Genomic DNA, 27,332 nt, shown 5'->3' with positions numbered 1-27,332 from the left:
CCTTCTCTTTCACATGATGGCTCTAGTCTTATATGTACACACACACCAAAAAGTAGCCAGAAAGTGCAAAGAAGTTTATTAACTATGATGTGGTAAAGATCTCAAGAGTTACAACGTCTGTGCATATGACCCAATAGTGCATATCCTCCTACAAAAATTAACAAACAAGAAACAAAGTGAAATGCAGCAGGTAACAGTCCAACACTAGAGTCAAAAGGACGGAGTTGCCTCTTCTAGCAGCAAAGTTTTAATTGTGCAATTAAATGAGAGTCTTGTGCCACACATTATTGGTCTTCTTACAACTCCTGTTTGGAATCATAACCGAGTAACACACAAGAACATGCAGTCTCAGGATTTGGCCACCAGAATTTTTTCTAAACAAGGACATGAAACATTCCCTCGTGAAGCACAGAGCCCAGTTTAAGGGCTGCAGAGAATGTGCCCCCCAAGAAGCTTGAGGTACTAGGTCACATGGGAAACACAAAACATTTTATAAGTTCACATTTGGTAACAGAATTAAGAGCTCAATGCACAAAACTCATAAAAGCAATGTAGCCACAAGTAAAGACTTCAGCAGCCAAAAGAAAAATTCTGAAAGGCTTTTAACCCCCTCTGAAGGTTCAGAATTCAATTCCGTTTCTAGACAAGGCTGGTCTCCATAAAGTGTGATAAGAACTCATGGAGAAGCAAAATGAAAAAAATAAAAAGAGAGAGTAGCACCTTAGAAAATATTAAAACAGTAAGTTAAAAAAAAAACACTTTATCTTCCTTTCATCCTTAAAAGGCAGGTATCCAAACACTGCTTTGTGCTTCTTTGAAGAAAAAAAAGAGCTGTAATTCAGACCCCAATAAAAGGGCTGAAGAAGGAGACTGAGAGCAACCTTAAGACTGTGATGTGACCACAAATCCATGGAACAGACTAGTGGTCAACTTACTCTCCTACCCTGAAGGATTTCATCATTTGGTCACTTAAAAAGGAAGGAACTGATTCAAACCATGATCAAGGCTACAAAATAACATGGCCAGGCAGTCACACAGCACTATTTACCTAAATTGATAAACATATCCCGCTGGATGAATCCTTATAACATGCCCGAAAGGAAACTGCCAGAAAACTCAGTCAAAACTGGTCCTTTATTGAATGGGATATAACTTTCCCTGGATTCCTGTAACATCATCTCTTTCTCAAAGAATAAGGACCCACAAGAAGTCTATCTCACAACTAGATCTCTATCTTTTAAATGTCCTAGAGCCCAAATTATCTACTCTTGTTGCTCAAACTGTTTTCCTTTCTGCCTTGAGGTGTCAGACTAGACTGTCTCACTAGATTGGCCCCAGACAACCGCATACTTTACAAGTAGCCCAAGACTGTAAGACTAAACCACTGTAGATGCAGACGACAATCTTGCTTCTGCCTCTTCTTTCTTATATGATCAGAGGTAAATCATAACATCTATTAACTAATCAGACTTTCTCATTAATGGACTAGATTAACGTAAAAGGCCAGGCCAAATCTATGAGACAGAATAACCTAAATTTTTAAAAATAGATCTTGGCAAAAAAGTATAAAAGTGATTTTTGTACAGCATACAGTGCATTGTGCTATAATATGGAAACCTCCTGAGTCACTAGCAAAGAATCACAGAAAGGGGCTATCCTGTTAAAAGAATCAAATTATGAGACACATTTTTTGTCTCTCATAATTAAGAAGCAAATTCTATCCCTCTATTACAGAGGACTAGACAGTCAACCCTTCCTGATATGTCATACATATTTCTTAATGGCTTATAGAAAATCCCATGTAAATTAATATTTGAAATAATGTGGTGCAGTAGAATGGAGGAACTTGATAGAAGATATCGAGAGAACAGAAGAAGGAACTATAAGTTGTGTACACCCTCACTTCCTTATCTCAAATATTATGCAAAAAAGGATTTATAAATACCTTCTTTCACTCATATTTTCTGCATTTTAGAAGAAAATTTTTAAGAACAGCATAGGTTAAAAGAGATTTCATTGCAAATAACTGGTAAAGTTATTCTACTTATCCCCACTAAAAACCCTATGAAGAGTTTTTCTTGCCTCTGATCTGAAAGGTCAAGAAGGAAACCATAAACCACTCAGCTGTAAGAAAGTAAAATAACAAATTGCACCTAGTGAGAAAAAGAAGGGAACCCCTCCATCTCAGCATTTCTTAATTGTAAATTGTTGACACTTTAATACTTTAGAAACTCAGTCAAATAAACCACTGACTCCCGATCCCACCATCTCTAAAAAACTGGGGTTATACACTCCAAGCCTCCCAAACACAACTGATGATGAGATAATTAAACCAATGAGTATATGCTGTAGGCTAACTCACAGCTGAAAATATTCATGGAGCAAAAAACAAAGAATATCCCCAAAAAACATTTTGTCCAGGAGCACATCAGGAAGCTCTAAGATCCATTTCATTAAATACATACATACATATATGTGTGTGTGTGTGTGTGTGTTTCAGCAGTGTGGCCAACATCTAGGATTCTCCCTCATAAAAACTGGAAGAAAACATGTAATACATTCAAGAGCAAAGACTAAACAAAAAGTTATCTACTTAGGAAAAGAATTCCTTCATTCAATTAGAGTATAAGTTATTAACAGGGGTAGTTATGAGTCTCTTCTGAGAGTTTTTGAACAGTTTATAAATACAAAAAGAATATTTCTTCAATAAATAAGTCACTCCTAAAGTCTTTACTGATGACTTCCAGGATTCTCCACCATTATTGTCCAAGCCAGCTCCACTTCTCTAGGAGGATTTAGCTGCCAGTGGAATGAAACATTTTCTGTTGTTAGGTGACTCTTCTTCAATCATGCAAACTTCCATCAATATGTCTCTTCATAGTCTGAATCCTGGAAAGGAAAGAATAGTAGTTGTGGTGTGTATATGAAGTACATGCCACAGTCAGAATTCAGGTAAAGACCATACGGAAGGGCCCCCCAAATGGAACTCAGCTAGGGACTTCATTAAGAGTAAAATGGCACTGACTCAATCCACCTAAATTTACTAAGTATTTCAAATTTAATATATCCAAACTCAGCTCCTGATCTTCTGCCTAAAACTTGTTCCAGCCACAGGCTTGTACATATTAGAAAATGGCAACTCTATTCTACCATTTGCTCAGGTCAAGAACTTTGGATTTATCCTTAACTTTTGTTCACAGACACATGCAACTCATCAAGAAGTTCTTCTGGCTTTACCTACAAACTATAACCAGAGAACAACCACTTCTCACCATCCCCACTACCACCGTCTTGGTCCAGATCAACACCCTTTTCCCTCATCTCCATTACTGCTAAAGTCTCCTAAATGGACTGTGTTTCTATCATGGTCCCTCACCACCTGTTTTCAACACAGAAGCCAGAATGACATTTTTAGCACTTAAATCAGTTCAGCGTTCTCTTTGCAAAAACCTCCAGTGGATTCTGTTTCAGTAAGATTCAAAGTCTAGGTCATTACAGTCATGCAATGTTGTATAAGATATGACGTTATCTCTCTGAAGAAATGCTATTCTTTGCCTTGCTCTCTTCATTCCTGCCACACTGGTCTCCATGCTGTTCCTAGAACATGCCAATCATGGCCACTCCCCGGGGTCTTTGCGCCAACCATTTCCTCTGCCTAGAATAATGCTCCTCCATGGTAGCCATGTCTCTTGCTTCTTGTTTTAGATGTCTATTTAAATAGTGTCTCAATAAAGATGCCCCCAACCATCCTATTTTTTTTGGCCACAGCATATGGCTTATGGGATCTTAGTTCTCCAACCAGGGATTGAACCTGGTCCACAACAGTGAAGGTGTCTAGTCCTAACCACTAGGACCACTAGGGAATTCCCCCAACCATCCTATTTAGTACCATACCCCCTTCTCTAGCCATTCCATCTCCTCTTCCTATTTTATTTTTTCTCTATAGCATGAAGCACTATCTGAGACACCATGGGAAATAGATGGGGAAACAGTGGAAACAGTGTCAGACTTTATTTTGGGGGGCTCCAAAATCACTCCAGATGGTGACTGCAGCCATGAAACTAAAAGACGCTTACTCCTTGGAAGATAAGTTATGTCCAACCTAGATAGCATATTCAAAAGCAGAGACATTACTTTGCCAAAAAAGGTCCGTCTAGTCAAGGCTATGGTTTTCCTGTGGTCATGTATGGATGTGAGAGTTGGACTGTGAAGAAAGCTGAGCGCTGAAGAATTGATGCTTTTGAACTGTGGTGTTGGAGAGGACTCTTGAGAGTCCCTTGGACTGCAAGGAGATCCAACCAGTCCATTCTAAGGAGATCAGCCCTGGGATTTCTTTGGAAGGAATGATGCTAAAGCTGAAACTCCAGTACTTTGGCCACCTCATGCGAAGAGTTGACTCATTGGAAAAGACTCTGATGCTGGGAGGGATTGGGGGCAGGAGGAGAAGGGGACGACAGAGGATGAGATGGCTGGATGGCATCACTGACTCGATGGACGTGAGTCTGAGTGAACTCTGGGAGTTGGTGATGGACAGGGGGGCCTGGCATGCTGCGATTCATGGGGTCGCAAAGAGTCGGACACGACTGAGCAACTGAACTGAACTGAACTGAACATTTCAACTGTGTCCTGGAGGATGAGACATAACTAGCAATGTTGTGTAGTTTCAGGTGTACAGCAAAGTGATTCTTTTTCTTTTTAATTTTTACCTTATATTGGAATATAGTTGATTAACAATGCTGTATTAGTTTCAGAAAAATGATTCTTTTTCCTCTGTTTTTTAAGTTTTTATTCTATCTTGGAATATAGTTGATTAAAAATGTTGTGTTAGTTTCAGGACATTAGCTTATTTTGTTTCATCAAAATATTCAAATCCCAAAGGGTTTTAATTAGATTTTATCCACCTTTCTCTCATCAGAGAAGCCACTTATAATACGCAAGTACATGAGAGAAAGAGAAACAAAGAACACTGTGATGAGTAATTGGGCTGTAGTCATCTGGCCAAGTGCTGAGCTTAGCAGTAAGTACAAAGAAGGCTCCAGCTTAAACCCTGAAATGACAGGTATACTTCATATTAGATCATGAGTTGCTTTTGACCTGTTTCCAACAGTACTACATCAGAAAGCCTCTCCTCCTAGGATCCTGGGGCAGCCACGCAAGCCTACCAGTCACAGCAAGTGCTTTCTGCAATTTCAATCAAAACTCAAGCCTTCCAACATGGGTATTTCTTATGGACAAAACAATCAAGTCATCTAAACGGTGATATCACTCTAATTTCCTGGGAAAAACTGAGGCTCAGCAGAAAAGCTCAGTTCCACTGGCTTTAGGTTGAGCCAGTTCAGCCAGCTCTCCCACTATGACCTTAGCAACACAGGACACTCCTCTTTCAGGATGCTCCTTGTTAGTCAGCAGAGGCTGCCTACACAGTCCCCTTCCCTAACCTAAGGACACCACTCAGTGCCCACAAGACAGAAAATAAAATAGTGGTTAGAACTGGGAAGGGTCCCCTGAGACTAAAATGCTCTGGGCAAAGACCTTGGTTCATACTTTGCTGTAGACCTACCTGCATGTCCCCTGCTTCTCTGAGGACAAAGGATTACCTTAATTAAGCAGGAAAATAAAGCATGAACAGTGAAATGGCATGGGCTTACCACACACTCGGCACAACGAACACAGAGCTTCGCCATGCAGTCATCCCCCTCCTGGTCAGTGCTGTAGAAAGAGGACAGACCAAATATGGACAGTCACCATCCTTGGTAGTGACTGTTAAGAGGACAAGTATTGAAGTCAGACGGGTGTGGTTTTAAATTCCAGTTCTGCCACTTACTAACAGGGTGACTGGGCAAATTATTTAAGCTCCAGGAGCCTGTTTCCTCATCTACAAAATGCAGGTATTACCAGCTACACTTAAAGGATAGTGGTGAGGAGTATATGCAAAATAAGCACATGTAAATCATGGACCACAGTGCTTGGCACATAGTAAGTGCTCAATAAATAAGAGCTAGTGGCAACTGTTCATTTAGAAATATACTCAGCATCAATCATGTCTGGGCACTGTTCCTTGAGCTCATGATTTCCTGAGGGTGAAAGACCCATTAGAACGTAACAAGTATGTCACAATACAATGTGATAAATGTTTTCACAGAGTTAAAATCAAACTGTTGCAGCAGCAAAGGGGAGAGAGAGATTAGTTTACCCTGAAAGAGTCAGGGAAATTCAAGAGAAGGAGAAGCTGCAGCAGGGTCTTGGAAGATAAGGAAGAGTTTTCCAGGCAAACAAGGGAAGGAGGGAGGGGAATCCAGGTGAGAGGGAAAGCACATTGAAAAAAAATTTTTTTAATATCTAACTAGGGCTTCCTTGGTGGTCTAGTGGTTAAGAATCTGCCTTGCAATGCCAGGGACACCAGTTCAGTCCCTGGTCTGGGAAGATCCCACATGCTGTGAGGCAACTAGGCCCATGTGCTACAACTACTGAGCCTACGCTCTAGAGCCCATGCTCTGCGACAGCAGAAGCCACCACAGTGAGAAGCCCGTGCACCACCACTGGAGAGTAACCCCCGCTGGCTGCAACTAGAGAAAGCCTGTGCACAGCAACAAAGACCCAGAGCAACCAAATAAATAAATAGTTATTTTTAAAGATCTAAATGAGTATACTGGGTTTGGAGAAGGAAACAGCTCACTGGAACCAATGAGAAGAAATAGCAAGAAACAATGTGGTTCAGGCTTAGACCATAAGGAGGTCTTATTAGACCATACTTAGAAATAGACATTTTAGTTATTTTTTACCAAGAGTTCTTTGCCTTGTGGGAGGCCACAGATTCCTTTAAAGGGGACTCTTACTCCCATTATATAAATGTGTACATGCATACACACACACAGAGAAAGATTTTAGACTCTCTCAAAGTCAGATTTTTCTCCCAAGGTTCCAAGCCCCTGAAATTGACAATGGAGAATCAACAGAGTTTTATGTAGACTTTTGCTACCTTTTTTTTTTTTTTTTTTTTTTTTTTAGTGGATTTGTTCTTAGGGAAAATACTGGATCACACCTGCTCACCTGCTTTTGATAATCAGAATCCAGTTAACCTCTTTGGAGCATTTGCTGACCAAGAATAGTGCTCGCTTATTTAAATTATGTTGCCCTCCATGGCTGTTCTAAAGCCTCTCTCACTGCTCAGGCATTTCTGTCAGCTTGGTGCCAAAACAAGGAAAAGGAAAAAATAATTGACTTGGTGATCTCCTGTTCATTTGGAAAGAATTAGAGATTCATTTCAGAATTTACCCTCTGAACCACAGCACTGTACAATCTTATTTCCAAAAAAAAGAGACTAGGACCATGCTATTAACTCCTCTATTTCTTTCTCTCCAAATTAATATCCACAAATTTCCCTTTCAGCAGAACTGAGGTCAGCCTGGAAGAAAGGAAGGCATGGATGCAGAGGTCTGGTGCTGTCCAGAAAGCATGGCTCTGAAGAGGGTTGACGGCTCAGGACTGCAACTGGACTTACTCATCTGAAACCTCAATAGACGACTTCTTATAGCCAGACTTGCTCCTCTTCTTCAGCCCCGCAGACTTCCTTCCCATTCGCACCAGTAGCAGAATAACCACTACAGTTGAGGGAATGAAGACAAGAATGGAAAGAAGGGCCACAGAGGACAGCATCGTGCCAAAACCTGAAGGAGGAAAAGAGAAGGTAAAAGAGGATGTGCAAAGTGCTTCCTATGACATGAGATAGTCTTACTTTTGCTCCAGTTTCCTTCTGATTACAAAAGGAATGAATTCATGGTAGAAACACTAGAAAACACACAAAAATACAAAGGATTAAAATTTACCTATAATCTGGATACCTAGGATCAACATGTCAGTATCTATCTGTTCACTCTTCTTTCTAGGAGTATGTGTCTCTGTTTTATGTTTTGGGGTTTTGGCCACGAGGCAGGTGGGATCTTAGCTCCCCTGACAGGGATGGAAAACACACCCCCAGTGTTGGAAGATGAAGTCTTAACCACTGGACCACCAGGGTAATCCCCAGGAGTATGTGGGTATGAGTGGGAATACAGGGAGGAGACTATATGTTCAGAAGTGTAGACCATACTTTACATACTTTTTCTAACCTCTTTTTTATTTACTATATAAATATTTTCCATAAATATTCCATCCATGTGTGATTTTTTTCCATTTTATTTATTTTTTTCATTGGAGTATAATTGGTGGCTTCCTTGGTGATTCAGACAGTAAAGAGTCCACCTGCAGTCCAGGAGACTCGGGTTCAATCCCTGGGTTGGGAAGATCCCCTGGAGAAGGAAATGGCAACCTTCTCAAGTATTCCTGCCTGGAGAATCCCATGGACAGAGGAGACTGGCGGGCTACAGTCCATGGGGTCACAAAGAGTCAGATATGACTGACTAACACACACATGATTTCTTTACAATGGTGTGCTAGTTTCTGCTGTGCAACAGTGTGAATCAGCTGTGTGTCCGTATCTCCCTCCCCTCTGAGCCCCCCTCCCTCCTCCAGGCCATCAGTGCCGAACTGGGCTCCCTGTGCCCCACAGCACTTTCCCACTAGCTGTCTATTTTGCCCATGGTGTACGCGTGTGTCAACGCCACTCTTCCAGTTCACTCCACCCTCTCCTGCTCCCACTGTGTCCACAAAGTCCATTCTCCAAGTCTGCATCTCTTTTCCTGCCCTGCAAATAGCTTCATCAGTCCAACTGTGACTTTTTTTTAAGGGCTGCATGCCCTTCACTTCAGTCGTGTCCGACTCTGTGCAACCCCATAGATGGCAGCCCACCAGGCTCCCCCGTCTCTGGGATTCTCCAGGCAAGAACACTGGAGTGGGTTGCCATTTCCTTCTCCAATGCATGAAAGTGAAAAGTGAAAGTGAAGTCGCTCAGTCATGTCCGACTCCTAGCAACCCCATGGACTGCAGCCCACCAGGCTCCTCCATCCATGGGATTTTCCAGGCAAGAGTACTGGAGTGGGGTGCCATTGCCTTCTCCAAAGGGCTGCATAGTATTCTGCATATTGAATAATTTATTGAATTAATCAGCTAACGCTGGATATTCAAGTTGTTTCCAATTTTTGAATCTATCAGTTATGTAGCAATGATCATCCTTGTATATAAACGTTCATACTTAGCCCTATTTTTTAAAACAGTTTAAAATGGAATTGCTGGATCAAAGGATATATAATTTTAAGGTATCTGATTTATACTATCAAACAGTCTGCCAGAAAAACTATACCAGTATCTACTCCCACCAGCAGTATGAATGTGCCCATATCTTTTAAATCTATGAGTTGTCCTAAAAAAATAAAGAGAAAGGGAAGGGGGAAAGAGACAGAGACATACAGAAAGATTTGAGAAATGACAAAGTAGCTATAATGAACCATAATGCAGGTCTCTATCTCTAAATCTTTGGTTCAAATCCAAATAAGGACTAGAATGACCACTCAACAGTCACCAGGGAATGGTGGAAGAAAAAAGGTCAGTCCTTATCCCACTCATGTTTCACACCGAATGCAAACAGCTGCTCTTTGCAACAGAAAAGAAATGTGCAGCCTCCATATTTAAAGGAGGTACCCTTTCAAGACTCAGGCAAAAACACAGTCTCATAACTGAGGGTATGAACATATTAGGGAAACCAGAATGACATGTTTCACACAGATAGCAACCCTCCATTTACTCAGGGGTTTCATTACATTCCACAAGACTCTGGTCACCTGAAATGAAAATTTAAAGAAGAATCATGGTGAAACTGACAATATTTGGGGAAAAAAAAAGCTTTAGTTTGCAAAATAAAGAACTCATCTTCAAAGACAATTCAAGATGGCAGAATGTTCTGATAAAGATAAGGTAAGTTCTGCTTATCACTGATCTCTCCACAAACCACCACAGAAGTCCCAGAGCACTCACTGCAGCACAAAGTTGGTAGCAGTTAGCTTACCCCGTTCTGTGACTGTCAGCTCTGTCGCCGGAATATTATGGTGCACGTCCGGGGGGTTTTTCACAGCACAGCTGAATGTCCCATTGTCCTTCATGGTAGGATTGCTTATGCTTATGGATGCATCCCCTTTGTACACATCTCCAACCCAGGATATCCGATCCCGAAAAGTGCCCGCTGTGGTTGGGTACTGGAAAGACTGATAATGAAAAATCTAGGAAAGCAACACCATGAGAAAAAAAAAAGAGTTAATATGGACAATGCAATGAAACGTAAATCTAAGTAGGTCCAAAATAAAATACAAATGTATAATGGGTTTTCCCAGTTGGACAATTTTTTCTTACACTTTGTTCACTTCTGTACTATAGGTTAAAAAGACAGGTTTATGAAACTTGTCCCCAAAATAGTCCTAATGAAAGAATCCAAAGATTCTGATTCTCAAATCTCTTCTCCCCAAAGTACTAAAGTAGTAGGTCTCAATTAGGGGCAATTTTACCCTCAAGACATTTGGCACCATCTGGAGATATTGTTTGTTGTACTACTGGTATCTGGAGGGTAAAGGCCAGGGGATATTGCTGAAAATCCTACAGTGAATAGGCTAGCCCCACACAACAAAGAATTATCTGGATCAAAGTGCCAATAGTGCCAAAGTCGATAAATCCTATCCTAAAGCAGCACCTACTATCATATGGTACTTCATAGGGTGCCATCAATCTCTACACATTCACTCATCTGACCTTCACAACAACACTGAACTATCCACGGGGCAGACGGGGAAACAAGGCCAAAAACAGAAAATTAAGTGAGTTACTCAAAGGCACACAACGAATAAGTGGGAACAGAGAGATTTTTCATTTATCCTCAAAATCACCAAGAGACTATAACATAAGCCTCTCTCAAGTCATCTATCTTGGAAATTAATAAAACCCCAAGTCAGATGTGTGATTTGTACTCAATGAATATACACTGAATTAAAACAACACTGCTTCAGATTGGTGATCACAAACCTAATCGCCAAAAAACACCTCATTACACCTGATGGTAGGTTGGGCAGGCGCTACAATACAATATCATCTTTCTCTCTTTTGCAAGACTCTAGCCTTTCCTCGTTCTTTTCTTACTTGGTATCCTCCCCACTTAGGAGCCCAGGCTTTTACAAACTGCATTGCCCAATTTTGAAAAGCAATTTCCCAGAGAGGACACTAAATCACTTCCTGGTTCAGGCATTCATTCAATGAATACTTGTTGCACACCTACTACATGCCCTTAGTCACTGTGTTTAGCAAAATGATATAGTGGGATTAGGGCAGGAATTTACCAGCTAGTGGGAAATACAGATATTAGTAAACAATATCTGTTTACTAATTGATTTACACAGCTGGAACACTCTTTGAGTGTTCCAAAGAGGGAGGTAAAGAATACCTATCACAGATTATCAGCATCAGCATAAAAGGGTTTAAAACTCCTTATTGACAAAACAATTTTTGTTCAGAAAACAAAGATCATGGCATCCGGTCCCATCACTTCATGGCAAATAGATGGAGAAACAGTGAAAACAGTGGCAGACTATTTGGGGGGTTCCAAAATCACTGCAGATGGTGATTGCAGCCATGAAATTAAAAGACACTTACTCCTTGGAAGAAAAATTATGACCAACTTAGACAGCATATTAAAAAGCAGAGACATTACTTTGCCAACAAAGGTCATAGTCAAGGCTATGGTTTTTCCAGTAGTCATGTATAGATGTGAGAGTTGGACTATAAAGAAAGCTGAGTGCTGAAGAATTGATGCTTTTGAACTGTGGTGTTGGAGAAGACTCTTGAGAGTCCCTTGGACTGCAAGGAGATCCAACCAGTCCATCCTAAAGGAGATTAGTCCTGAGTGTTCATTGGAAGGACTGATGCTGAAGCTGAAACTCCAATACTTTGGCCACCTGATGAGAAGAGCTGACTCATTTGAAAAGACACTGATGCTGGGAAAGATTGAAGGCAAGAGGAGAAGGGGACGACAGAGGATGAGATGGTTGGATGGCATCACCGACTCAGTGGACATGAGTTTGAGTAAACTCTGGGAGTTGGTAATGGACAGGGAGGCCTGGTGTGCTGCAGTCCATGGGGTCGCAAAGAGTTGGACACGACTGAGTGACTGAACTGAACTGACTGACAAAACAAAGCCTACTGTGAATCTTCAAGATTAATCTAACCTGTAAATTTCCAGTTAAACTAGTGATATTCAAATCCTGTTATCTGATTAGTTTGATAGAATCCTGACTGAGCACATAACTGCAACATAGCATAATGCAAACTTTAAGGGTCCAATAATTCCAGCTTGGGTGTGTTTGCTGATTTCCTGACTAGCCTCACAAAAAGCAGCATCATATGAGAACTGCTGTTTGCATTTCAGGTTTCTACCCCTAGAAAATCCCCATTGTTTATTCTGTCCTACTTTTGGCCAAGGAAGAAGAGTCATATAAAGCCAGCCATAGTTTCCTGCCCACTCAAAATAAAGTGACCTATTTTAAGTCTAAAGAAAAAGGGACTGCAAATACAGCCTTGCTTCCCTCACTGGAGCCACCGTCACTAGAACACCCTACCGGGACACCTACTGTAGCTACTGGGAGATGCTACATGGCATTCAATAATGGCTCCTAAAACAAAATCCAAAGCTTACACATTAAAATCAAAGAGAAAGTACTTCCAGTGAAGGAAATAGGATAACAAATGAAGGATACTTTCAAAAACACAATCTTACATACCGCTATGACATTCACATTCTTAATAAAATGTATCCTGACCTAGGATGTTGCTGAAAGCATACGGAGAAAGTATTTTTTAATAGCATTGCAATCTTCAATTAGACATCCACAATGGATTTGAGCCATAAACATGTTTTATATGTGTGATTAAAATATATTGCTTCTAATATTTCAAGACCAAATGTCACCAACAGCATCTGTCATCAACATAAGGTGCCACCACTTCCTTCAAAGGGAGCTATGTGAATCAATGCAGATGTTTATACACTGGAGAAGATGCCAAGATAAATCTACACAGTACCGATATGCAAACAGATACACCCACAGAGATGACCTCACATGACAGGAAATGAGCAGTATTAAGTGAAAGGATGTCTAAGACTGGGACCTGTAGAATTTTTCTATCCAACAGCCTGGAGGTACCCTTTTTGTACAACAAATCTGAAACTCAAGCTATGAAGCCAAGCAAAATGAAACAACAAAGGGGAAACAAAATTAAACCACATTTCCTCTGAGTTTCTGACTGGTTTTTTCCTATAGCATATTTACAAGATTCTTATGTAGAAGAAAAAGCCCTCCATGACCAAAAATGGCTGTCATACAGAGTAGAAGCTCATCTCCTTCTATTTAATAGAAGCTCATCTTCTATTTGAAGATGAGAAGGCCTAAAGTATGCCTGTGACTTAGAATAAAAGGGTTCCAGAGTTGCTGACCACAGAAAGCTCAAGGAAAGAGCCTTAAAGTATACACTTACTGGGATTTCCCTGGTGGTCTAGTAGTTAATCCACCTTGCAACGCAGGGGACGTGGGTTCTATCCCTGGTTGGGAAACTAAGACCCCACGTGCTGTGAGGCAACTAAGACCACATGCCACAACTAAAGAGCCCATGTGAGTCAACACAGCCAAATAAATGAATGCTGTAAAAATTAAAGTGTACACTTACTGATTCTGTGCGACTGCTGCTCGGAGGCCGGTATGTCCAGTCTATGGTGAGTTTGTCTGTGATAGAAGAGGATGACTTGAAGGTGCATCTCAACTTGATATTTTCTCCAACATAACCCCGGACGTGGGCATCCGCTTTAATCTCCAGGGAAAAGATGACATAAACACCTAATCAAAGCAAGCCCAAACTTTAAAAATGTGTGCATTGGATGGAATACATAGATGTAAGTGAACAACACAGAAGCAGTAGGTATCATTTTTAGGTCTCTCATCAAAAAGCCATGGGAATAAACATCTTCTCAGGCAGGCCCAAAAGGATAGGGAGTAGATATCTACATTAATTAACAGTGGGGTGGTGGTTCATCATTTTACGAAATGAAGTCATAGAATGAAAGTCTGGGTAAAAATTTTAAACCTGGTCATACCAGCATTTTTCCAATAGACTTGTGGTTAAATTAATGATAATGAAGCATGTCAGCCCACAGAAGGCTAAAAGGCAATGCCACCCACTCCCTTGACACACTTACACTGCAGGAGTATGACAACTATTGTATCTGAGGGATTTACCCCAAATACAGTTCAGCTGTTAACCTAAAGCTATCACTGTCCCAACCACCAGCAGAAATAAGAATTGGAATTTTTTTCAAAGAATTTTATAAATCTACCTCAAGGTTCTATCTGGTTTTGTTTTGTTTTTCCCTTTCTTAAAGCCGGTTAATGAAATAGATGGGGAAACAGTGGAAACAGTGTCAGACTTTATTTTTCTGGGCTCCAAAATCACTGCAGATGGTGACTACAGCCATGAAATTAAAAGACACTTACTCCTTGGAAGAAAAGTTATGACCAACCTAGATAGCATATTCAAAAGCAGAGACATTACTTTGCCAAAAAAGGTCCGTCTAGTCAAGGCTATGGTTTTTCCAGTGGTCATGTATGGATGTGAGAGTTGGACTGTGAAGAAAGCTGAGCGCCGAAGAATTGATGCTTTTGAACTGTGGTGTTGGAGAAGACTCTTGAGAGTCCCTTGGACTGCAAGGAGAACCAACCAGTCCATTCTAAGGAGATCAGCCCTGGGTATTCTTTGGAAGGAATGATGCTAAAGCTGAAACTCCAGTTCTTTGGCCACCTCATACGAAGAGTTGACTCATTGGAAAAGACTCTGATGCTGGGAGGGATTGGGGACAGGAGGAGAAGGGGACGACAGAGGATGAGATGGCTGGATGGCATCACTGACTCGATGGACGTGAGTTTGAGTGAACTCTGGGAGATGGTGATGGACAGGGAGGCCTGGAGTGCTGTGATTCATGGGGTCAAAAGAGTTGGACACAACTGAGCGACTGATCTGAATCTGAATGAATCACATATCCATTAAAAGTAAATCAGGGGCAGGAAAAAGTTTACTAAATTTGCAATTTAATGCATTTTTTTTTTTGGCTTGGTAAGGTTCTTTTTATTTTTTTTATTGGAGGATAATTGCTTTACAATGTTGTGTTCATTTCTGCTGCACAACAACGTGATTCAGCTGTGAGTATACATGTATCCCCTCCCCCTTGCGCCTCCTCCCACCCCATCCCCCATCTCATCTCTCTAGGTCATTACAGAGCTTAGTATTCCTTGCTGTACAGCTGCTTCCCACTAGCTATCTACTTTACGCATGGTAGCGTATATATGTCAGTGTCACTCATGTCAATTTGTCCCATCCTCTCCTTCCCCCGCCGTGTCCGCAAGTCCATTCTCTGCGTCACTATTTCTGCCCTGCAAATTTGTTCATCAGTACCATTTTTCTAGATTCCAAATATATGTTAATATACGATATTTTTTTCTCTTTCTGACTTACCTCACTCTGCATGGCAGCCTCTAGGCAATTTAATGCATTTTAAAATGTAAATAAATGTAAATTTAAATGTAAATGTAAATTTAAAATGTAAATTAAAAAAAAAAAAAAAGATATGATTTTAAAACTCTCTAGAGACTTCCTCTGTCCAAAACCACCGCCATAGATCCAACTCTGAAACCCTGTCTCCCCTAAAAGAGTTGGCACTTTCTTTGGACAATTCCCTCTACTTTCAGAGAACAGTAGTAGAAATTTCTCTCCCACTAGGGAGCCAGTTTTTAGGAAAGTAAGCCACTAGCAGTTCGTTTTTCCTGCTTCCTTCTCCACCACAATGAGCTATGATTCGTACGGCAGGCCAAAGGCAGAGAGAGCTGCAAGGTTTCAAAAGAGAACAAACCCACACACCATCCTGAAAACCAGCAGTCCCTCTGGTTGAGACAGTATACAAATCCCAGCCCTATCAATTGCTGACTCTGTGGTCTTCATACTTGATTTCTTCAGCTTCTCGTTCTGGTAGGAATGAGAATAATAACACTTACCTTAGTAGGTAACTGTGAGAAATGTTTGAATTAAAACAGGTGCCACACTAAGAACCCTACCTAACCCAGAGTAAGTGATCAATGCGCATTAGCTAGCTTCATCCTTACTGCCAACTCTTTAGTTCTATCCTTAACCACCTCAGAAATGCAGAGGATACCACCCTAATGCCAGAAAGTGAAGAGGAACTAAAGAGCCTCTTGATGAGGGTGAAAGAGAAGAGTGAAAAGGATGACTTAATACTAAATATTCAAAAAACTAAGACCATGGCATCTGGTCCCATCACTTAATGGCAAACAGATGGGGGAAAAATGGAAACAGTGACAGACTTTATTTTCTTGGCTTCCAAAATCACTAAGGACAGTGACTTCAGCCATGAAATTAAAAGATACCTGTTCCTTGGAAGAAAAACTATAATAAACCTAGACACCATACTAAAAAGCAGAGACATCCCTTTGCAACAAAGATCCATATAGTCAATGCTATGGTTTACCTAGTAGTCACGTAGGGATGTGAGAGTTGGACCAAAAAGAAGGCCTAGAGGAAAAAAAAAAAGACTCAGCACCAAAGAGTTGATGCTTTTGAACTGTGGTTCTGTAGAAGGCCCTTGAGAGTCCCTTGGACAGTAAGGAGATCAAACCAGTAAATCCTAAAGGAAATCAACCCTGAATATTCATTGGATGGACTGATGCTGAAGCTCCAATACTTTGGCCACCTGATATGAGGAGCTGACTCATTGCATGAGCCCCCGGTGCTGGGAAAGACTGAGGACAGGAGGAGAAGGGGGTGACAGAATGAGATGGTTGGATGGCATCATCAATTCAATGGACATGAATTTGAGCAAACTCCAGGAGATGGTGAAGGACAGGGAAGCTTAGCATGCTGCAGTCCATGGGTTGCAAAGAGTCAGACACAACTTAGCAACTGAACTGAACTGAACTTGGGCTCTCAACCTTTCTTATCACAGACATACTTATGAGTCATCCATTCCACCGCCTTTACCTCTGCTGCTTTTAATCACGTTTCTCTCTCCTCTCTGGACAATCCAGTCTGTTCACATTCCTCTTAAAAGGAGGAGACCAAGACTAAGCTCACAAGACCAAGACTAAGCCCATCCCCAAAATGAGGACTATTTTTGGCTCATCTAAAACATCCTGACTTTGCCATGCTAAACTTGTCATTCTTCCCATGCCTTTGCAAATGCTGCTACTTTGTCTGGAAAGACTTGATCCTTCAAAACCTAGTCGCTCCTAAGCCCTCACTCCTGATCCAAGATACAGGGTCTCTGTACTAAAGATGCAGCTCTAAAAACTGGAAAGCAGAAATAAATAATAAACGGATAATCTACATTCTCCTCATATCCTTTATATATTTGGATTGGCCAAAAAGGTCACTCGGGTTTTACATAAGAACTTATGGAAAAACCCAAACAAACTTTTTGACCAGCCCACTATCTTTATCTTAAAACATAAGAATACCAGAGAGATTTTAAAGTTGGGATTTAGAATTAGACAGACTTGAACTTGAGTTCTAGCCCAGCTACTTTCTGCCTATGAAATCTTGATTATAGTTACCTAACCTGTTCCAGACTCAACTTTCTCACTCTAAGTGGGAATAATAAAAAAGACCTACTTCACTGAGTCACTGGGAGGATCTAATAAGATTAAAGAAGGTAACACATAAAATGTTTAGCATAGAACCCGAAATTGAAACTTCCAATAAATGCTATTATCATTAAAATGAACACCACGAAGATTCAAAAACCTTCAGGAATTTTCTATTGGGCTATAACATAAAATCTAAATAGTGCCAATCTGGCCTCCTTCTGCTACTGTACCCACTACCCATCCCATTCCCTTCACTATGCCCAAAATGTCCTACCATTTCCCAAATTTACTATATCCTTCATGCCACTGTGACTTTCGTTGACTATGTCTTTGTCTAGAATGCTCTCCCCATCCCTACCAAACCTGCCTGGGTTGTTCCCACAACACCACATCCCCCACACCCTTCAAAACTCAGCTCAAATATCAGCTCCCTTACAATGCCCTCCCAAGTTCTCTGATGCAGTTTATTTTTTTTTTCAATTTTCACATAATATTTAGCATATAGTGCTACTCAAGCATACATACCACTGTCTGTACTCAATTTGTAAAGATAATTTCCTCCATTAAATAGAAGTAACTTAAGGGCAAAATTCAGAGGAAGAGAAGCAAAGAGAGACTGAGAGAAAGAGGTGGACAGGTCACCAAAGTTCTCATATAGCAACAAAGTGTGCTTATTAGTCCCTCACTCTCCTCCTTTCCCATTTTTATAGTATTTTCAACATTTTTAAGCCTCCTAGACACCTATCTTTCCTTTGCACTGATTCAGGAAAAACAGCCTAAATGACCACGTCTAGACTATAGCTGGTATCTACTGAAGGAGAAAAATCACACCGTTGCACAAATAGTTACCATAAGAAACTCATGAATTCCATCACAGCTAAGCCTTTAATGAGGCAAGATGACTTTTTTTTTTAATTATCTAGATTTTTTTTTTTTTTTTTTTTTTTGCCACACTGCACAGCATGTGGGATCTTAGTTCCCTGACCAGGGATCAAACACACACTCCCTGCCCAGAGTCTTAAGCACTGGACCACCAGGGAAGTCCCAAGTTATGACGACTCTTTCACCAGCCTTGGTCAGCTCCTCTGACTCCTCAAACTTTGCCATTCTCTTTTATCCCCTGTACAACCTATAAACACCTCATTCTCAAAAGAAAACATCTCTCTTCTTCAAGAAACTTGAAGCAGTACAAACTGCTTAGTCACACACCTTCCTGTGTCTGTACCCATGCCTACCTCCAATCTGAAAGGGTGTGGTGTCCCTTTTTCTATGCAAGGTCAAGCCCTTCTTCTCTGCCTGAATTCCTCCCTTCCAAGCCCTGCTCCAGAAAAAAAAACAAACAAAAACAAAAACCCTCTCAGTATCTTCAGCTTACCCCTTTCAAGAAGGGCGGTCTCTTCCCTCAGCCTCTAAAAACATAGGAGTCTCTCTCATCTATATAAACAAATATATAACTATTGTTACAGTATTACAGTTTCCTTAACCCTGTCATACTATTCATTACCAACCACTGCCCTCTCTTTCCTAAGCCAAGTTTGTGCAAGAGTTCTCTACATCTAACATCTCCCTTTCTTTCCTGCCTATCCACTCCTGGACCCCTACAGCACAACCTGGACTCCACTACCACTTTTAATAAAAGGTAGTATTGTCTTAAACCTGAAAAATCCAAGGGATCAAAACTGACTTTTCTCTCCTGACTTTACTGGCTCCCTCTGCAAGAGTGACCATTTGCTCCATGACCTTCTCTGTCTCAAAGTTTCCAGGATGATACTCTCATTCATTCACTCATTCTTCAAACATAGATTTATTGAGCATCTGTTTTGTGCCACCCTCTGAGTTTGAGATTAAATGTGAGCAAAATACATATACTCCCTGTTTTGGAGTTTAAAATGCAGCAGAAGGGGACTTCCCTGGTGGTCCAATGGCTACAACTCCACACTCTGGGGTTTGATCCCTGATTGCCCCACTCCAGTACTTCTGCCTGGAAAATCCCATGGACAGAGGAGCCTGGTAGGCTGCAGTCCATGGGGTCGCTAAGAGTCAGACACGACTGAGCAAGTTCACTTTCACTTTCACGCATTGGAGAAGGAAATGGCAACCCACTCCAGTGTTCTTGCCTGGAGAATCTCAGGGACGGGGGAGCCTGGTGGGCTGCCGTCTATGGGGTCGCACAGAGTCGGACATGCTTAAGCGACTTAGCAGCAGCAGCAGCAGGAAACTAGATCCCACGAGCTGCAACAAAACATCTCACATGCCACAACTAAGACCAAGTATAGCCAAATAAACAAATATTTTTTTAATGTAGCAGAAGTTCAATATACTAATCAAATAATCATAAAGACAAATGTATAATTACAAACTCTGATAAGCACTACATGGAAAAGACAAAGAGAGTGCTATGAGAACTATTATCAGTTTGACAGGGGAGTAGGGAGTGGTTAATGAAAGTTTCCCTGAAAAGGAAAATTAATTTTGGGTTGAGTTCTGAAGGAAGGGTAACAACGTGAGGAGACTGGGAGCATTCCAGGCAGAGAATTCTGCATATGCAAAGGTCCTGTGCCAGAAAGAGGACAGTCAGTCAGGGAACAGAAAGAAAAGCAGAATGGGAACAACACAAAAGCACAAGAGAGAAGAATGAGACGTGACTAGGAGGTAAACTGAAACCAGATTAGGCAGGACGTTAGAGATTTGGGTCCTTATTCTCCGAGTAATGGGAAGTCGTGCTTTCAAAGTGGAAAATACTTAAGTATGGGACGGAGTGAGAAGGGGCATGATGAAGTTTGCATTTTTAAAACATCACTCTAGGGAAGACACTTAAGAGTGAGCCAAGAGTATATATAAAGAAATAACCTAAGAAGCTACTTAAATAGTCAAAGGGGGAAATAAGGAAAGCTTGAACTAACTTGGTGGCAGTGGACGTGGAGAGAACTCAGAAGACAACAGTACTTACAACGTAAAACCAGCAAGAGCTGGTGACAGGTCATATGTGAAATGTTTGGGGAAGAGAAATGTCAAGGGTAACTCCCAAGTTTATGTCTTGGTGATACCATTCACTGACACAGGGAAGACTAGAAAAGTATCAGGCTCGGCAGGATAGAAAATGAGTTTGATTTTGGATAAGTTTAAGGTGACTTTGAGATATCCAAGGGATAATATCAGGGGCTGGGGGTGGGGAGGCAGTTGATTTAGGGCAGGGGTCAGCAAACTATGGACCATGGGCCAAATCTAGCCCACATCAAGCTTTTTTTAATCATCAATTTGCTTTATTTATTAGGATTGCAAAATGGTTATATTCTATACTATTCTCTACATTCTTTTTTAAAAACTTTTATTGTTGATTTACAATGTTGTGCTAGTTTCTGCTGTACAGCAAAGCAAATCAGTTATACGTATCAGATCAGATCAGATCAGATCAGTTGCTCAGTCGTGTCCAACTCTTTGCGACCCCATGAATCGCAGCACGCCAGGCCTCCCTGTCCATCGCCATCTCCCAGAGTTCACTCAGACTCACGTCCATCGAGTCAGTGATGCCATCCAGCCATCTCATCCTCTGTCGTCCCCTTCTCCTCCTGCCCCCAATCCCTCCCAGCATCAGAGTCTTCTCCAATGAGTCAACTCTTCGCATGAGGTGGCCAAAGTACTGGAGTTTCAGCTTTAGCATCATTCCTTCCAAAGAACACCCAGGGCTGATCTCCTTAGAATGGACTGGTTGGATCTCCTTGCAGGTATTTATTTTTTTAGATTCTTTTCCCACATAGGTCATTACAGAATATTTATTAGATTTCCCCGTGATACCCAGTAGGTCCTTATTAGTTATCTATTTTATATATAGTAGTGTGTATCATAACATCTTTTTATAGATAAATTTTTATTCAAACACAACCAGCTCCATTTATTTATGTATTGTGTAGGGATCCCTTTGTGCTACTCCAACAAAATTGAATAGTTGCAACAGAGATTATATAGCCTACAAAGCCTAAAATACTATCTGGCCCTTTACAAAAGTTTGCCAATCCTGGTTTATACCAAAGAAGAAATATGGATTAAAGCTATAAAATCAGAATCTCATTAGTCTCCCTCCAACCAAATCTCCACACTGTGTTACATATACATACACACGTACACACTCCACTTCTCTGAGAGTTTCTATCAAATTTCTTTCTAAGGCTCCTTTTTTCCTACCCCATCTCTTAAACATTGGTGTTGCTCAGAGTTCACCCTGAGCCCATGGTCCTGCTTTCAACATGTTCTCTTTAGACAACCTTATCCAGTTTTACAGATTTCACAACCACAAATGATTCCCCAAAGTATGTCGCCTGCCATGACCTGCCTCTGAGTGTCCAACTATTACAGGATATACTCACTTGACTATCACCACCACAGGACTCTAACCTGAAGGTAGTGAACTCTTGTTTGTTACCAGCTCAATACCCATTCCTTTCCTCATCTCCTTTCTTCACGATACCCAGATTTTCTCAGGATATCCACCTTTCCCACATAGCCCAAAAGCTTGCAGGCCTCTGTCAATGTCCAGGCAGGAAACAGAAGGCAGAGTCAGCTAAGACTTTAAAAAGTGTATGGGCCACTTTTCAGAGGGACTTTTCTCAGGGTCAGGGTCAGGTCTAACTCTTATCCGTCTTTCTCAGGGTCAGATCCCCAACGAAGGCACAAAGTCTTTACCACTCCAGTCCTGAGGGGCAAAGAGAGGAAATGGTGTTACTGCAGCCTGGTAAGAGGTGGATGTGTGGCCCATTTGACAGAAGCTGTATCCACAGCCACTATCAACCATGGCACCATGACAGGGAGGGAGTATGGAAGAAAAATGTCTTTCTCCTCCTGCCTTCCAATCTCCTGCCAATGCCTCCCATTGACCAAATCTAATTGGAAGCCAGAGGACGGGAGCCTGGATGATGTAGTTTATAGGTTAGCTTTCCGGGGAGTAGGAAAAACAGAGAAGAAAAGTGAATGGATTTGGTGAGAGAACAGCAAATTAAGAATAAATAGACCCTACTTACTCCCAGCTTCCCTGGTGGCTCAGAGGTTAAACGTCTGCCTACAATGTGGGAAACCTGGGTTCAATCCCTCGGTTGGGAAGATCCCGTGGAGAAGGAAATGGCAACCCACTCTAGTATTCTTGCCTGGAGAATCCCATGGATGGAGGAGCCTGGTGGGCTACAGTCCACAGGGTCCCAAAGAGTGGGACACGACTGAGCTACTTAACTTTCACTTTTCACTTTAACTTTCACTCCCAGCTCTGGATGGTGCCTCAGACTGGCCTAAACCAATCATTACATCCAGAGGTGTGCTGGTGAAAAACTAAAAATAGAAAACCCAAGTGTGTAGGGTTTCACAATTTCTGTGGTACAGATACTCCCACCATGGCCATTTTCAAGCTACAAATGGCAAAGTCTGTGAATGCGAGTTAGGAAGACACATGCATGATCAACTCTTGAAAGCCAGTAGGAACTAGATCCAGCACACCATCCTCCTGACCACAGAGATATACCTGGGGTCAACATGGGATTTAGGTTAATCTAATCAAATTTGTTTGGAAAATTACTTAATACCGCCATCCCTTGTTTATGTTTCTATGTCTGGAATTTTTCCTTACTCTCTTTCTCTACTGTTGTTGTGTTAGTAGCTCAATCCTGTCCAACTCTTTGTGATCCCGTGGACTGTAGCCCACCAGGCTCCTCTGTCCATGGGGTAGCCAGTCCCTTCTCCAGGGGATCTTCCCAACCCAGGGAGCAAACCTGGGTCTCCTGCATTGCAGACAGATTCTTTACCATTTGAGCCACCAGGGAAGCTCCATTTTCTATTCTTCAAGACCTAACTCTTATCTGTCTTTTAAGATTTAATTTTTGAGACACCTCCAGTAAGTCTTCCCTGTATCATCTTAGCAGATTAAGGGCACCTCCTCTGTGATGTCATGGTTTCTAGTGCATTTTGCTTAGTATTAGATTCTAAAATAATCTGTTGACTTGTCTGTCTGATTCAATAGATCCTAAACTCATCCAAATGGAACCTAGCATATTATGGATGCTCAGTAATATTTATTCAATGGAAAAAACCAAGAGTTTCCCTTTACAAAATGAAAATTGCTATAAAGTAAGCATAAAAATGACAAGTTCTGAGCAAATTTTGATTACTGAATTATAGTAAGCACACCTTCAATAAAACTACCTACTAGAAACTTTCTTCTTTATAGAAACTCCATTTCCATGAACATAATTTTGCCACAAAGCGATCAATATGTAAAGTCACTTTCAGTTCAGTTCAGTCACTCAGTCGTGTCCAACTCTTTGTGACCCCATGAACTGCAGCACGCCAGGCCTTACTGAACTTTAAACACTAGATAAGCAGGTCTTCAATGTATAGTTACAGAAAAGTAACCATCTTATCCATGGTGAACTAAACAAACCTACACTAACATTGGTTCCCCTGGAGGAGAAGGGAGAAAGCCTGAAAGGAGGCATGAGGAAAGTTTCTGGAAAGTCAGTAACAACCTGCATCCTGATTTTGGCTCTGGTTAGCTAACCAGGCATGCTCAGTTTCTCAAAATTCACTAAGCTGTACACTTATGACAAGGGCACTTTCCTCTACATGTTTTACTGAAATTAAAAGTATTCTAAAATCACTGGATATAAAATAATTCATCTCTTCCACTCAAAAAAAAATGAGGAAAAAAACATCCATCCAAAGTTACATTCATTCAGGAACTTTCACCCTAGGCCTAATGTGCTAATGGATATTTATCTTTTCCCCAGAAAGAAAAGGGTTTTCCAGGTGGTACTAGTGGTAAAGAAATTGCCTGCCAGTGCAGGAGACATGAGATGCTGATTCAATCTCTGGGTCGGGAAGATCCCCAGGAGGAAGGCGTGGCAATCCACTCCAGTATTCTTGCCTGGAAAATCCCATGGAGAGGAGCCTGGCATGCTACAGTCCATAGGATTCCAGAGTCGGACATGACTGAAGTGACTTAGGACACATGCAGAGGGAAAAGCATTTTGCCAGGTAAAAATAGCCAACAGAAGTAATATATAAATTAAAAAACTTTTTTAATCTGGGAAGAAAACAAGAAAATCATATTTAAGCATACGTAATTTTATACATGGAAGAAATGGGGGGAAATTATAAAACTCCCAATTTTATACACCCAATTTTCCAAAATACAAATCTGTCAAACTTTGATTCATAAAATTGTACACTTAGATGGAAAAGAGAAAAGTGTAAGCTCTAGGAGTCTTAATCCACTGGTTCTACATATTTGGGCTTCCTTGGTGGCTCAGACAGTAAAGAATCCGCCTGCCAAGCAGGAGACTTCTGTTCAGTCTCTGGGTCGGGAAGATGCACTGGAGAAGGAAATGGCAACCCACTCCAGTATTCTTGCCTGGAGAATCCCATAGACAGAGGAGCCTGGTAGGCTATTAACAGTCCATGGGGTTGCAAACAGTCGAACACGACTAAGCAACTAAACATCAACAACAAAAATATGAAAAGGCAAGGCAGGTAACTTGGAATGAAACCAAAGTCTCTTACCTAATAGACTCAAAAGTAAGACCTCCCAAAAATAGATGAACCTTGAAAACACACTAAGTGAAAAAAAAAAAACCTAGTTACAAAAGAACACATATTGTACAAGTCCAATTCTATGAAATATCCAGAATAGGCAACCACAGCAGTAGAAAATAAATTGGTGTTTGCCAGGACCAGAGGAGTGGGAAGAATAAGGCATGACTATTAATGACTATGCAGTTTCTCTTTGAGATGATGCAAATGTTATAAAACTGTCGTAATAATTGCACAACTGTAAACAATACACTTTATTTTTCTTTTTTGGCTGCACTGCACAGCATGCAGAATCTTAGTTCCCTATTGTGCTCGTGCTCAGTCGTGTTCGACCCTTTGTGATCCTATGGGCTTTAGCCCACCAGGCTCCTCTGTCCATGGGATTTTCCAGACAAGAATACTGGAGTGGGGTGCCATTTCCTCCTCCAAGGGATCTTCCCAACCCAGGGATAGAACTTGAGCCTTGTGTCTCCTGCACTGCAGGTAGATTCTTTAGCACTGAACCACCACCAGAGACCAAACCCCTGCCACCTGCAGTGGAAGCAAGAAATCCTAACCACTGGACCATCCCCAAATTCCCTGAATGGTACACTTTAAATAGGTAAATCATTTGGCACATGAACTATATCTCAATATATCTGTTTTGGTTTTTCTTTTGCTTTTCAAGGCAAAAGATAAATCAACAAGTATATACAGATCATAAACTCAACTTTGAACACTTGGATTTTTTTGGCCTGCTGAATTGATGGATGTTTTTTAATGTGAAATGACTTCAAGTTTGTGAGATCACCCACTATTTCTAGAATTTTTTTTTCAATAGGGTAATATTTGAACATTTGTGTGAGAGAGAAAGAGGGAGACAGGAAACCAGGATTATTTAGAGTGACAGCAATTCAGCCTAAATAGTATATTGCAAAATAATTTAGCTGAAAAGCTGGGAAGGATCAGGGAGTGTCCTGGCGGCATAAATACTAGTCATCATCAAATAAATAAAAACTCCCTAGCCCTACCTGCTGAGACTTACAACACCTGAAGCCTTTATGTCAAAGGTCCTCTTCAGAAATTCCCACAGGGAAATTTTTTACAAAGTTAACAATTCACTCTAATGCTAGCTCTACTAACATATGATTTCCTGGGGAAGACAAACACATACATACACAAAAATCCAGGAAATAATTGCACCCTAGATGAAGGTAATTAGGTTGACTGAAATTTATGCAACTTGAAAACTGAATGAAAGCAAAACTTATCCAAATTTTAATATTATGTCATAGAGTGAATATTAACGGATGTTTAATTAAAATTTTAACAGAATTGACATTCCCTACCTTCCATTAAAAAAAAAGAAACTTATTAAAATACTAAAGCAGTTGCTTTTCCTCAACAAATGCATCACTATCACGAGATCAAAGCACATCCTTTCTGCGGCTAACAAATGTTTTACTTCCTTGGCCCTGACAATCTCTTACAAAAAATAAAATTGCCAACAATCATGAATTTACTTTCCCAAAATTACTGGGACAAACTGCTGAAGACTAGAACTGTTCTCTCCTAAGCAGAAGATAAGGCCCACAAAACCACAGCCGAGTCAACCGTTGATAACTCATCACAAGATAATGCCAGGTGCCCCCAAAATCAGTGCCCTCCGTGTTTCTATCAAGTCGCGCCCTCGCCCCAATACAAGAGTCACGCAAGGTGGTCGAGCTCTCAGGGGCTCGGGAAAACACTGACAAGCAACCGACCCCCTGCTCAGTGGGTGGTAATTCCGAGAACATCCCCCGCCACGGCCTCCCGCTTACTTCCTTCCTTCCCAGAAGCTCAGTGGGGGCTTTCCTCAGACCCCCCACCGGAACCGGAAAAGCGACCATCTTCCCTGAGCCCCCGGCCGGAAGTGTAAGTCGAGCCCGCCGCCGGCTCACTCACCCTGGAAGAACAAGACACCCAGCAGTGGGCACAGAGCGCAGCCACGGCTTCCAGGAACCCCGCTCTGCTGCATCCCGACAGGTCTCCAGAAGTTTGCACACCTTGTTTACGGCTCCCGATAACCACACAGGTAACACCGGAAGTGACGCTTGGGCGGGAGGCCGCGAGAAGACCTAAAATGGCGATTTAAGTTGCCATAGCAACGTGGCATCTTTCCAGAGCCACACC

General features: G+C 41.3%; 1 protein-coding gene across 1 annotated transcript; it reads right to left on the bottom strand.

The window, feature by feature from the left end:
* Positions 1 to 59: 59 nt before the first annotated feature.
* Positions 60 to 27,332, bottom strand: MPZL3 (myelin protein zero like 3). Its single transcript, XM_005897156.3, has 6 exons — positions 27,105 to 27,332; positions 13,636 to 13,802; positions 9,941 to 10,151; positions 7,502 to 7,667; positions 5,649 to 5,709; positions 60 to 2,889 (listed from the first exon to the last, which is right to left on the bottom strand). Exons 1-6 carry the CDS (start codon positions 27,175 to 27,177, stop codon positions 2,863 to 2,865), a joined length of 705 nt encoding a protein of 234 aa, XP_005897218.2. The 5' UTR covers positions 27,178 to 27,332; the 3' UTR covers positions 60 to 2,862.

This window comes from Bos mutus, chromosome 15 (assembly GCF_027580195.1).
Source record: "Bos mutus isolate GX-2022 chromosome 15, NWIPB_WYAK_1.1, whole genome shotgun sequence".
Classification (NCBI taxonomy): Eukaryota; Metazoa; Chordata; class Mammalia; order Artiodactyla; family Bovidae; genus Bos; species Bos mutus.
This window is presented reverse-complemented; position numbering and strand designations above follow the sequence as displayed.